Below are 12,500 nucleotides of genomic sequence, written 5' to 3'. Positions count from 1 at the left end.
TTTAAACTCTGGCGTCTTCCTCTGGAGTTTTTTTCGTTACTTCTGTAACCGAGAGGTTTATTAATGTCGTTTATTCTTACATTATTAAGTTTTACGTTGTTGAAAGCCTACCTGGCAATAAATGCATTTCTGATTCTAATGATTTTATAACATCATTTAAAACAGTGTACAATATTCCAGGAATAACCGATTGATCAACTTCATATAAGTAAATTAATAAAAAGCATAATGCTAATTGCTGACCTATCAAAACACTGGAAACCAGGTCTTCACTCTTGGCTGCTGGTTTTGCTGCATCTGAAATACAGAGAAGAATAAAACATTAAAAGTCAAAAACTTTCAGACTTAACTTCAGTAATCTATGAATTCACTTCATGTAAGTGTCCGTGTTCGAACACGTGGATGCTACCCGAAGTAGCTGCTTGCTGATGTGCTGAGGAAGCTTTGGGCGTCATGGCAACGGGGGTGTGTCCAGCAGGACCAGAGGCGGGGCTGAGTCCATTTTCCAGTGGAGCTGATTTCAAATCGTTTTTTCGCTCGGTGCAGGCGTCAGCTTCGTCCTGATGAACGAGACCAACGTAAACATTATAACCACATGTTCTGATTTTAAAGGTTCAGTGTGTAGAATGTAGTGACATCTAGTGGTGGAGTTGCATGTTGCAGCTGAATACTGCTAACCTCACCCTCCCCCTCCCAACATGAGAGACAACCTGTGGTAGCTTCAGTTGTCATAGAAACTCAAAAGGTTTAGTTTGTCCAGTTTGAGCTACTGTAAAAAACATGGCTGCCTCCATAGAGAGGACCTGATGTAAATATAAAGTATTTAAATATAAAGTATTTAAATATAAACGGCCCATTCTAGGGTAAAGAAAACAACAATTTGTACAATTTAGATGAAACACACTAGCGAAAACATCACTAGGATTATTTTATATTCAATTACTGCCTAGATCCCTTTCACTTAAATCTTACACACTGGAGCTTTAACACAGAGTCGAGAAACAGCAGAACCAGTAGAACCAGTAGAACCAATAGAACCAGTGGTGACCTCGGTCTGTGTGTCCTCCTCCTCGTCCTCCAGCGTCAGAGCCGCCAGCTGCTTGGACCTCTGCTCCAGGAGGTTGACGTATCGGATGGGGTTGGACAGAGCCTCGATCACATCTGGACAAGAAATATGAAAAAACACACGTACATACAAAATTCCTCCAACAATCCAGAAATGAAGCCAAAATATATATAATATAATATATATACATTTTTTTGGACCAACATTCGTACCTGCAAAGGTGTCTGGGACGTAGTCTTTGACTTCGATGTAGACGAACACAGCCGGTAGAATCAGAGACTGACTCTTCTCGTTCCTCAAGCCGATGTAACGATAACCTGAAAGAAACATGAACACAGTCCGGACGTGACCTTCGTTTGAATTACTCAGGGTCAACAGTGACCTTCAGGATAATGACAGGAGAGGAGGAGGAGGCGGTTCACAGCAAACATCTCTCAAGAACATCATGTAATTGCAGGAGGCTCAAGGAGAAATTACCAGTTATTCCATTCAAAGTGGTGAATGACATTTCTTGAAAGCAGCAGCGTGTCTCAGCAAGCTGTTTGAAATGGGTTTCTCACGTCGGTGGGAGACAGGAGGCGTCTCCCCGGAGGTGAGCGGAGGAAAGACGGTGATTCACTGAATAATGTGACGGATTCATCAGTCGACGCAGGAAAAGAAACACGGACATGTTCATCTTTCAAGTTCAGGGATTAAAGTAATAATGAGGAACGTTTTTTTTATGAAAGAAAAAAATCGATTGTTCATCTCTGTTCTACTTTTTGACATCATGCAATGATAGTTTGTCTCAGTGGGAAAGTTTGAATAGTTTCTAGGGAAATAAATGAAAATGCAAAACATCCTTTTTCAAATTATGAGAGAAAGTGGAAGAATTAAATCCTGGATCTGTCCCCTGATCTGGATCCAGACCAAAATATTTAACGAGTTCTTCGCTGACCTGATTTAAATCCTTATTTTTGTAATCTTGCTTTCAAACCAACAAACCAACAAACCAACCAATAAACAAATGGACAGAGGTGAAAAGAACCGTCTTCTGCACTTTTCTATGAGTTGCTATTATGTATTTTTTTAAAGGGGCTATGGAAATAGGGTTTATTGTTATTATTCAAATTTAAAGCACTTAAAAGATTGGGATCAAATAAACTAAAGTACCTGGTCTAATCGCCGACGCTGGAATAATCCGATGACCGATAAACTTTCCTCCTTCCTCAAAAGCAGCGATTCTCAGCGAGGCCAGAGTGGGAAGAATCACCTGTGAGCGAGTTGAGGTCACAGCGTTAAAAAGACAGATTAGATTTGTGTCTCTACTTGTTTCCTCGCCCTCGTTTCTCCGTGTCACCTTCTTGAAGACGATCGGCTCCTCGTCCCACACCGGGTTGATGGCGTTGTTGTTCTGGGAGGTTTTGGTCTTCAGCGCCTTCCTCCTGGTGTCGGCGGGAAGTCCGAACATCTCCACCTCCACGTACACACCCACCCGCCGCTCCGTCAGGAACTGGCCTGAGATCACCTACAGGACAAGCAGAGACGTGGACGAAGACAAAATTCAAATACACACATATTCACTACAATAGGGACGGTTCACAGTTTTTACACTGTTTACATATAAATTGTTTCTATTTTTTATATTTCCTCCTGTTTATATTGTGTGTTTACTGATTTATAACTTTTTTAATTGTTGTTTTCAGGCATATTCACCCACAGTGGAACTAATAATCTCATATTAACGTGCAGGGCTCTGACAACAGGGCTCTGCTGCTCTTGTACCTTCACAGAGAGCGTGTTGGCCACGATGCCGTCCACCGTGTTTTCTGTGAAGGGGTCAAAGTGTTTGTCCGGCCGTCTCATGAACTCCGGCTTCAGTCTGTAGCCGCTGCGCCCGTTGTACTCGAACATGAAGAGGTTCAGCTGCGTGGACAAATCTGGAAGAGAAAGCACGAGAATATTAGAAATATTAATGTTAATTGAATTATCCGGGACATTTTAATTGTTTTGTATTAAAAGCACATTTCAGCAGGAAAGACTCCTGCAGTGTTTTACCGATGGTTTGGTAGTTGAGCGCCACCAGTTGACATCCAGCGTTCCAGAAGAGCTGAGGCATAAAGTTGGACGAGTCCACTCTGGTTCCTTTGGGGTAAATGCGACTGAGCTGCGATTTATTATATCTGGTTAGTATAAAGTTAAGGACATTTGGTTTGGGTTAGTTCAAACATTTCCAGTCACTCATTTGTAAGAACATCCTTTCATGTCAGGGAACATGTGCTTATTTGTGTGTAGATGTGTTAAACCGCTTCACACTAGAGGGTTTCAAAGATAACGATGCTGTTAGGTGAATTAAAATTCATACTGGAAGTTGCTTAGTGACTGAGATTTCCGAAGGTTTGGGCAGAAGAAAACATCAAAAGGCAGAAAAGAAGAGAAAGTATGGAGGCAGTTGCCATGGGATGGAGTAGCTGTGGTAACCGTTGCCAAGGATACTCCACAAACTCCACTGGTGACTTTGTGAGATGCTCCAAAGCTTTGGTCTCCACAAAAGACGACATGTGGTAACAGCGGGCTGCCTCTGCACACACACAGACACACACACACACACACACACACACACACACACACACACACACACACACACACACACACACACACACACACACACAAACAGACACACACACACGCACATTTCTGAGCAATTATTTCTGTTACGACATGACTCCTGCTCCACCTCGAGACATTAATTTCTCCCGTTCAGATAATTTCCTCATTTTCAAACTCTCTGCGCCTCGTGCTACAACATGTCCAAACATTTTTTCTCATCATCTTTTCAGCTCTATCATTACAGCTCTTCATTATTATCCTGAAGATGAAATGTGGAGGCCTGCACAGACGGAGCTGAGGCCGGACATGACGACGAGGGATGCTGCTACAACAAGAACCTGTTTGCAGGGAAAAGGAAACAGACGCAGCGAGGAAAGCAATGGAGCACTGAGGCTGTGCACCCGTGTGTCAACGTGTCGGGTTCTGATCTGCTTCACTTACTCTTGGATGCTTCGAAGGAGTTGAACTTGGTCGGCTGGACATAGTTTACCAGAGTTGACATTTCCTCCGTGGCCACTGCCTCGCGCTCTGCTGAGCCCTGAAATAGACGACGGCAGGAATGAAGTCTGAGCTCAGAGATTCCTTCACGGTCAGCGTGTCATGGAGTCATGGACGCATCGTTTCCACATCGAAATGAACTGGGTGAACGTTTGAGTCACAGAAGATTCACCAGACGAACATGTTTCATTGTCTTGGGCCTGAAATCCAACGTATTGAAGCCAAGAGTTTTCAGCGCAAACATGAAATAGTAAAACAGATGAGTACACAGCAACCCAGTTCCAACAAGACACACACACACACACACACACACACACACACACACACACACACACACACACACACACACACACACACACACACACACACACACACACACACACCTGTGAACACAAACACGCTCTAACCGACTCTCACATCAGAGGTTCCTGTTCCGTTTCTTGCTTTTCTTGTTATTATAATTATTTATTATTTATTATAATTCATTCTCTTCTGTCTGACTATCAGCCGGATTCCTCAAAAATGCTAAAATCGATGTCCATTAAATGTTGTGGTTGGGTTTGACCCAAGAAGTAACACATTCAATTTTGGTGCAGATCCAAGATCTTATTTTTTCACTTTCTTTAACATTGTGAGAAAATGTCCCTCAGAACAATTCATGCATTTAGACAAAAGATGCAGTTTGATTTAATTTGAAGTTGTCTGTTCGATATCTGTTTATGTTTCCTTGTTCTTCTTTATGTGCGTTGACACACTTTCATTAACTGGTTGGGGTTTTTACCAGATGTTTTCTCCTCCTCCAAACCTCCCACTGTATTTATATTGTAAAGATGAACTTAATAAAAACCCAGTGACTCAAGCTGTAGTCATGACGATCACTAAAGAAAAAGACAACAAAGCAGAACAGTTCACATTAATAACAAACAACAACAATGACAACACTGCAGAGGTAACAGCAAAAATAAAACTCATGTGACAACAACGACAACATTCAGAGTAAATAACAAGATCGACGATGGCGTGAAGAACAAACAATGAAAATAAACGTCATAGACAAACGTCAACAGATGGCGACGAGCGGTGAGAGTGCGGCCACAACCCCCCGGCTCCGTGTGATGTCACCACTGACCTTTTTACCCTCATCATCTTCGTCATCATCGTCTTCCTCACTCTCAGCCTCCATCTCTGTTAAAATTAAAGTTACACACGTCTTCATCCTGCTCGACTCTTCATCGCCTCATCTGATTCCCAGCAAAATGTCAAAGACCAGAAACAAAAACACTCGGAGAAGAGTCAATCAGCCTCATTCACCAAATATCTCAAAGAAATTAATATAAACCGAAACAGTTTTCTGCAAATAAAACACTTTAGTAAATTTAAATGCAAGTAAAACCTTTTTTATTTACATTTACTTTCAGGAAATGTGCTCTAGAAATGCATGGAACTGTCGACCAGTGAAATCTAAACCTGAGTAACACGACACAGACTCACATTTGTGCAGCAGTTGTTATTCAGCGAGCAGAAACCTGTGGTTTTTGTAAACAAGCCGCTGCTTTAACTTCTCTGCAGGTGATTATTCAGCCCACTCAGGGATCCACAGTCTGTGTGTGTGTGCGTGTGCACGTCAGAGCAGCTGCCAGTCTGATCTTTGTGTTTGAGGCCAGGCTCTGAGTCCCAGACCTGTTTTCCAGGATTTGCACGTCAGGCGTGTCAATAAGGATTCTCTAATTTCCCCCTGCACTGCCGTGTAATTGCTGTTCTTAGCTGTCAACCTCTTCTGGGATGTCCTGCTCATTACTGACACGTCCCCGATGAGGGGGCAGACGACGGCACAGCAAAATCCAGCGTGAGCAGATCTGACACCGCGGCCGAAGTCAGGATGCACACACACACACACACACACACACATTCAAACTAGATAAACAAGAGGTGGTGGACGGAGGAGACGGAAATCAGAAGATGAGAAGTGATGATGCTCCCAGAAACTTATTTATTTTACCTCCCAGGTGCGTAACAAGAAACGCCACCTGGGCGGTAAAACAAGTTTATGGGAGCATGAACTTGTGCGTGGACATTCTTCTGAAATTATATTTGAATTATATGAATTCAGAAAATATAAAAAGTAATTTTGTGTGACATTTAAAACTAATTTAATAAATGCTCATGACTTAAAAGAGACATATTCAGGTGGATTATTTCATTTGCGGGTTTGAAAAGGTTTTGATGCTCTAATGTTCAGAAAACATCACTTTCCTCAAACTGTCCGTTGCTGCAGCTCCTCTTGTCTTTTGGTCTTGTTTATATCAAATAATCTAAATTTCTTATATCTGTATAATCTCTATAATCTGTCTTCCTCATCGACTACACGTGTAAAAACTTTGGAAAACTCGATCTTTCTGTAATTCGGAGGCCGAACGTTCTTCTGCGTTGACACTCTGCAGCCATGTGGAGCCTCGTCTGAGGCAGACAGAATTATTTATTGTCTGTTCTGTGTTTTGGTACAAAGTGTCGCAGCCGAACACATTTCACATGGATTTCTAGACTGAAAAAAAAAGAGAAAGAAGTCCTCTTTGTCTTTGTGTCTTACCTCCCGTGTTGTTGCTAGGAGACGCAGGCTCGATGCTCTGATTGGCAGGTTGGTCCGTCAGTCTCTTGGTGTCCGTGTTGTTGGGTGGTTTGTGCGATTTCTTGTTTTTGATGAGAATTTTTCCCATGAGCTCCTGAGGACTGGGCAGAGGGAGGCCAGACTCCAGCTACACAAACGCACACACACACACAGAATGGACATGGCAGCATTTGGTACATTAGTTTTATTCAACTAGTTACACGCAGATTGCAAATGTCCAGCAGATACAGCAATGTTTAATATATACACATATATACTGTATATTTGTGTGTGTGTGTGTGTGTGTGTGTGTGTGTGTGTGTGTGTGTGTGTGTGTGTGTGTGTGTCCTCACAGGGTACTTGTCCAGAGGGTCGATCAACAGCCTGTCTCCGAAGATGGACCGACAGTACTCAGCCATCTTGGCCTGCTGCTTCAAACTGACAGACGGACAAACAGTCAGTTCAACATCTCCTATCGGATCCGATCACACTGATGAATGAAGAGATCGTTTAACGACAGAGATGCTCACGAGTCAACGTGGTTTTCAAAGGAGAGGATGATGGGGAAAGGTGACGTCTTGAAGGCGCACTCTGCGATGGCTTCTATCACCTCCTGGAGGATCAGGGACAAAACCACCATTAACCAGACCAGTGAACCACATGTGACCCTTGGACCCCCTCAGATCAGAACCTGGTAACGGTCTGTGTTCACCTTAAAAGGGATTTCTGACGTCATGGTGAACCCGTGTGTGATGACCGGCTCCTCCTCAGCGGTTCGTCCCTTCCACACGTCCAGCTCCACGCAGCGGCAGCCGGCCAGGAGGACCTGCCTGTACATCTCCACGGAGGAGCTGCCCGCCAGCTGGCCCGCTGACACGCACAGACACACAAAAATAATGTGTTTACAGGCTAAAATACCAACAGCTTGTCTGCTCTGACAGTGAATGTATTTGTTTCGTGAACAGTGGTGAAGAAAACAAACAACACTGTGGATTCATGTTAAGTTCTTCTTTTGTGTGTTTCCTCAGAATCAGAGTTGTGTTGATGTGGTGTGTGTGTGTGTGTGTGCGTGTGTGTGTGTGTGTACCTGTCAGGTATGTGTTGTGCGACGAGTTGATGAAGTAGTGCGACAGGGGGAAGCTCATGTCTTCAGACTGATCCAGTTTCTCTGGTGGAATGACTCCGTTGTCATCGCAGGACAGATAACTGGAGAAGGCCTGCAGAGAAATCACACCTGTGCAACACAGACACACAAAACATCACACAAAACAACACACAGAGACAAAAGTTTTTATGATTCCTTAACATCCCTTTGGACTTTTACTTAATATCATGACAGTTTTTAACCATTAAAAGCAGAAAATACAAATATTAATATCTTTTATTGATCAATATTAATCAGTGTGTGGAAATTATTGCATCTTACACAACATGAATTGTTCATTCAGGTTATTTCATGTTCTTCACACCAACAACACACAATACTGTGTTTATATTGTGGAGAATACATCATAGAAAGTATTCTATTTTAAATTACAGTTGTTTACCAGTTACCAATGATTATAACATACAATTATTATAATATAATAATATAAAGCTATGATTATCTTTGTTACTAGTTTGCATGATTTTATCGCAGTTAAATAAAAACAAGAAAAGATTCCTGAAAGAGAAGCTTCTGTCAGGATCCGACACAGACGTGACGACCTTGAGTTCTTATTTTAGCTGAATAGGTTGGAAAAATAGCATTAGTGTGTGTGTGTGTGTGTGTGTGTGTGTGTGTGTGTGTGTGTGTGTGTGTGTGTGTGTGTGTGTGTGTGTGTGTGTGTGTGTTCGTGCACCTTGTTTCAGCTGAGCCTGGTCTTGTTGGTACCTCTCCATCACAGTGTGTGTCTGCGCAGGACGGAGCGGGGGGTAGAGGATCTCGTTCAGCCTCGGGTCTCTTTGCTTGTTGTTGATGAAGTCTGTCATCTGATCGATGGACAAACTGCCGTCATCCCCCCCTCTGCAGGACCGAGCAGGAGGTCAGGGTCAGAGGTGCAGGGTCAGAGGTCAGGGTCAGAGTCAGAGGTCAGGGTCAGAGGTCAGGGTCAGAGGTCAGGGTCAGAGGGAGGATTCAACAACGCAAAAACTGCTTGTGTCTCATATCAAACGCTCAGGGGTCCAGACCTGATTTGTTAAAGCATCACTATGTAACTTTAACTGAGCTACAGCGCCCCCTGCAGGCACACGTGGTGGTTAATTCTGTTCACTACCGTGCGCTGGATATTACCCATAATCCTCTGCTTCCTGACCCAGAAGAAACACATTCACCAAGCTGTGTTTAGAACTCTTCACATTTTAAGGTTTACATGTCAGCAATTAGTAATTTTTCATGCTGGAAAGTCCGACAAGTCGAAGTTAGTACCATTAGATGTTTTTTTAAATGCACTGGTATCGGTGCTGGAAGGGAAAAATGGTTTCGGAATATATTTGGTGAGAAGTGGGAATTAAATCGGCACAATTATCTGCAGTCAGTGAACCATCGACTAATTTTCAAACTGCAATTTAAAGTGCAAAGTGTAGCTTGAAGTCAAATAACATAAAACTGCTGTTTTCCGAATGAAAATAAAAAAACATTAATCAATTTATTTAATTACCACAGTGCAAAAAACTCAGCTTTTCAAATTAAAACTGAAACAATGAATCACTTAGTCGACGGTCGATTCATCAATTTCAGTAAAAACAACCGTCGTCTTTTAAAAAAATGTTTTTGAGACAGAAATGATGAAGTAGAATACGACAAATTAATCTGTTAGACCTCGTGATAGCGATTTGTCTCTTTTTGTCCGACTAATTAATTAAAAAATAAAGCATTAATTAATCAACAGCCCGACTTTGAATTTGTTAAACATAATAGAGTCAAGACTTTGATTAACACTTTAACGCACTAACAGCTTCTCCCTTTAATCCTCCGCTGTGCACAAGTGGGACAGCGAGGAATCGTCCTCCTTCATCATTCTCCACATATCAAAGAAAGTGGCCTGAAGCAAATAACAACACTCTTAGGAAGAAAACTAACCGTGCCGAGCAGAATCTTTAACAATAATAAGTCTTTGAGTTCATCAGATGTTCAGCGAGTGAAGCCGTGAACCAGGTGAAGGACTTTTTATAAAAACACTCACTGCAGTTTGAAGATGTTGCCGAGTTCAGGACGAGGACACAAACTGTCCAGAAAACTCCTGTAGACCTCGAATGTGAAGTCCTCCAGTTTGATGCTTTCCCCCTGTCCAATACACATAAAGACATATGTATCAATAAAGACATTTAAAGGATTTATTGATTCCCTCGATCACAATTAAATGAAAATGTCGTGAATTTGATGGTATATTGTCTAAAGGAAGTAATTCATCTCTCCCAGCTCAGATGCAGGGATGGTTTTTAGATGAAAACACCTGGATAAACATCTGTGAGAGACATTTTCTTTTAGAAGGAAGAAGAAGGAAATCTCCAGTTTATTCACAATTTCTTGTTTTTCACTTGCAAAAAAGATGCTTAACATTTCTAAAAGATAATTCACCAAACTGTCCGAGATGTAAAACAGCAGAAGGAACATTGATGCATCTGTTTTTGTACGACGGAGAAAAAAAAGTAATATTACAAGAATAAAAATATAAATAAAACATTAAAAAGTATTAATGAAAACATTTTTTTTTCGTCTACAGCTTTATTCTCTTGTTATTAAATGTGCAGCTTTTTTCTTCTAGTATTCAAACTTTATTCTTATAAATATTACAACTTTACTCACGTAAATTAACGCTGTCTCATTATTTTATGACTTTATTCTCTCTATTTTAATGTTTTTCCCTTTAAGTGGCTTTAATTCTCCCTTAAATCATTTCTAGAGGTCGTTCCAAATATATAAACTTTTGCCTCTAGAGAGATCAAATCTTGAAAAACACAATTACGAAGATGAGTTTGAAGTGTTTGGTTCGTGTGCATGAATAAAAAGAAAACTGTTAATAACTGAAGCTGCCAGTGTCAGAGACGTCCTCTGAACTCGCAGCATCCAGCATCTCCTCTTTTATCCTCCTCCCACTTGCTGTTAAAAAAAAAGAAGTTTTAAAACTAAAAAAATCTCCTCTGTCAAAATAAAACTTTCTTTGCTCACAGGAATATTCGATGCAAGATTCAAGTCTTTGCATTTCTGCTTTCAACTGGTTGCTTCAAAAATTGATGACCCAGATATTTGAGCTGGTTTCACCCCTCGTTGCACCGTGACTCATTCGGAACAAAAAAAAATAAAACACACACACACACCAGATAAAAGCCTGAATGGCAAATAGAAAATTAAGGAGATAAGAAGGATAAAGTTGAAAAAGACTGTGAGTGTGTCGTATATGAGTTTATCCAAAGGGAAGGTTTTCAAAGCATGGATCCATTTCATATTCTGACGTGTGTGTGTACTATTTACTGCTGCTGCTGATAAAACAACGTGTTTACCCGTCCGCAGGGCAGTCGGCAGTTCTCCAAGGCGTTCTCCACTTTCTTTCTGTCTGATGAAAACAGTCGCACGATGCTGCAACAGACGACGACACCACAACGTCATCAGCTCGTCCTGAGCCACACACACTCGCCAACACAAAACCTGCGTTCTCATGCCTCTGCTGCAGAGACAGGGTGGACGGGGGAATTAGGTTTTCATGAGTTGATTCGATTTGAGTGGGTGAAGGTCAAAGGTACAAGGTCGTGGTGACCTCATGTTCGTGTGAATGTGATATATCAGGAACAGCCGCTGGGGATATATTGACATCTGGCACAAGCATGCACTTGGATTCAAGAATGACCTCATTAGAATTTGAAGGTCAAGGTCACGGTGACCCCACATAACCCTTGTTTTTAACCTTGTGAATATGTGACCTTGAGAACACATGGAGGGAATCCTCAAAGACTAACTGATTAGATTTGGGTGCTCAAGGGTCAAAGGTCAAGGTCACAGTAGCCTCACAAAATATGTTTCTAGCCTTTTGAATAGATATATGTCAAGTCTGACTGAGGGAATTTCTTCAAAATCTGTCTTGTCAAAGATGAACTGATTAGCTTTCAGAGGTCAAAGGTCACAACGACCTCATATGAGTCTGGAAAATAAATGTATGCAGACGGAAACTGCACTGGTTGGTGGAGGGATGCAGCCACAGGGCGGTAATTCTACCTCTTAAAATACGTCCCCAATCAATTAACCATTCCCCCAAATGTCCCCCCATACCCTGACCTTTGACCTTGCAACAGTCAGATCCTCCCTGCATCCTGTGCCATCCTGTGCCTTCCCTTCTAACGCACTTCAACTGACCTTGATTCAGCTCCTGGTTTCCCTCTAAGAAACAGCTTTCCATCATAACTGAATTATCCGTCTCATGCTCCGGCAGTGGTTGATTACCAGGTCAGTGCTGAATTAAGCACCTTCGCGAATCCTGTCCCTGTTTTTTGCTTTCCCAAGTGCACATGGAATTAAGTTTATTTTAGGAAGCGAGGGACAGGAAAGAGTAAAGTTTAAGTTTGTGCGCGTCTCTGCAGATTTCGTTGGGCTATTTTCTCACATCCTCGGCCATCTACTGTAACACGTGGCTCAGAGTTAACTTTCAGACAGAGCCGCTGATTGAAAACGAGGAGGGGAATAGAAACCAGTTACTTACCTCTTGATAGGAATTCTCCCCTCTGCGTTGGGCTGGAGAGTCAACCTGACGTACCTGAAAACACAGAGTG

The 12,500-nt window shown here is 42.0% G+C and overlaps 1 protein-coding gene across 1 annotated transcript in view; it reads right to left on the bottom strand.

The window, feature by feature from the left end:
* LOC117775143 (1-phosphatidylinositol 4,5-bisphosphate phosphodiesterase beta-1) overlaps positions 1–12,500 on the bottom strand; it is a 20,433-nt gene that overhangs the window by 2,985 nt on the left and 4,948 nt on the right. Inside the window, exons 6-25 of the mRNA XM_034608046.1 lie at positions 12,431–12,484; positions 11,241–11,316; positions 9,923–10,023; positions 8,600–8,763; positions 7,846–7,992; positions 7,471–7,628; positions 7,289–7,371; positions 7,112–7,196; positions 6,741–6,906; positions 5,283–5,338; positions 4,097–4,193; positions 3,542–3,626; positions 3,104–3,228; positions 2,831–2,985; positions 2,406–2,573; positions 2,219–2,318; positions 1,279–1,383; positions 1,049–1,161; positions 410–560; positions 244–297 (exon numbers count right to left, since the gene is read on the bottom strand). Coding sequence (XP_034463937.1) covers positions 244–297; positions 410–560; positions 1,049–1,161; positions 1,279–1,383; positions 2,219–2,318; positions 2,406–2,573; positions 2,831–2,985; positions 3,104–3,228; positions 3,542–3,626; positions 4,097–4,193; positions 5,283–5,338; positions 6,741–6,906; positions 7,112–7,196; positions 7,289–7,371; positions 7,471–7,628; positions 7,846–7,992; positions 8,600–8,763; positions 9,923–10,023; positions 11,241–11,316; positions 12,431–12,484 — 2,243 coding nt within the window. The remainder of the gene's footprint in view (positions 1–243; positions 298–409; positions 561–1,048; positions 1,162–1,278; positions 1,384–2,218; positions 2,319–2,405; positions 2,574–2,830; positions 2,986–3,103; positions 3,229–3,541; positions 3,627–4,096; positions 4,194–5,282; positions 5,339–6,740; positions 6,907–7,111; positions 7,197–7,288; positions 7,372–7,470; positions 7,629–7,845; positions 7,993–8,599; positions 8,764–9,922; positions 10,024–11,240; positions 11,317–12,430; positions 12,485–12,500) is intronic.

Source organism: Hippoglossus hippoglossus, chromosome 15 (genome assembly GCF_009819705.1).
Source record: "Hippoglossus hippoglossus isolate fHipHip1 chromosome 15, fHipHip1.pri, whole genome shotgun sequence".
Lineage (NCBI taxonomy): Eukaryota > Metazoa > Chordata > Actinopteri > Pleuronectiformes > Pleuronectidae > Hippoglossus > Hippoglossus hippoglossus.
This window is presented reverse-complemented; position numbering and strand designations above follow the sequence as displayed.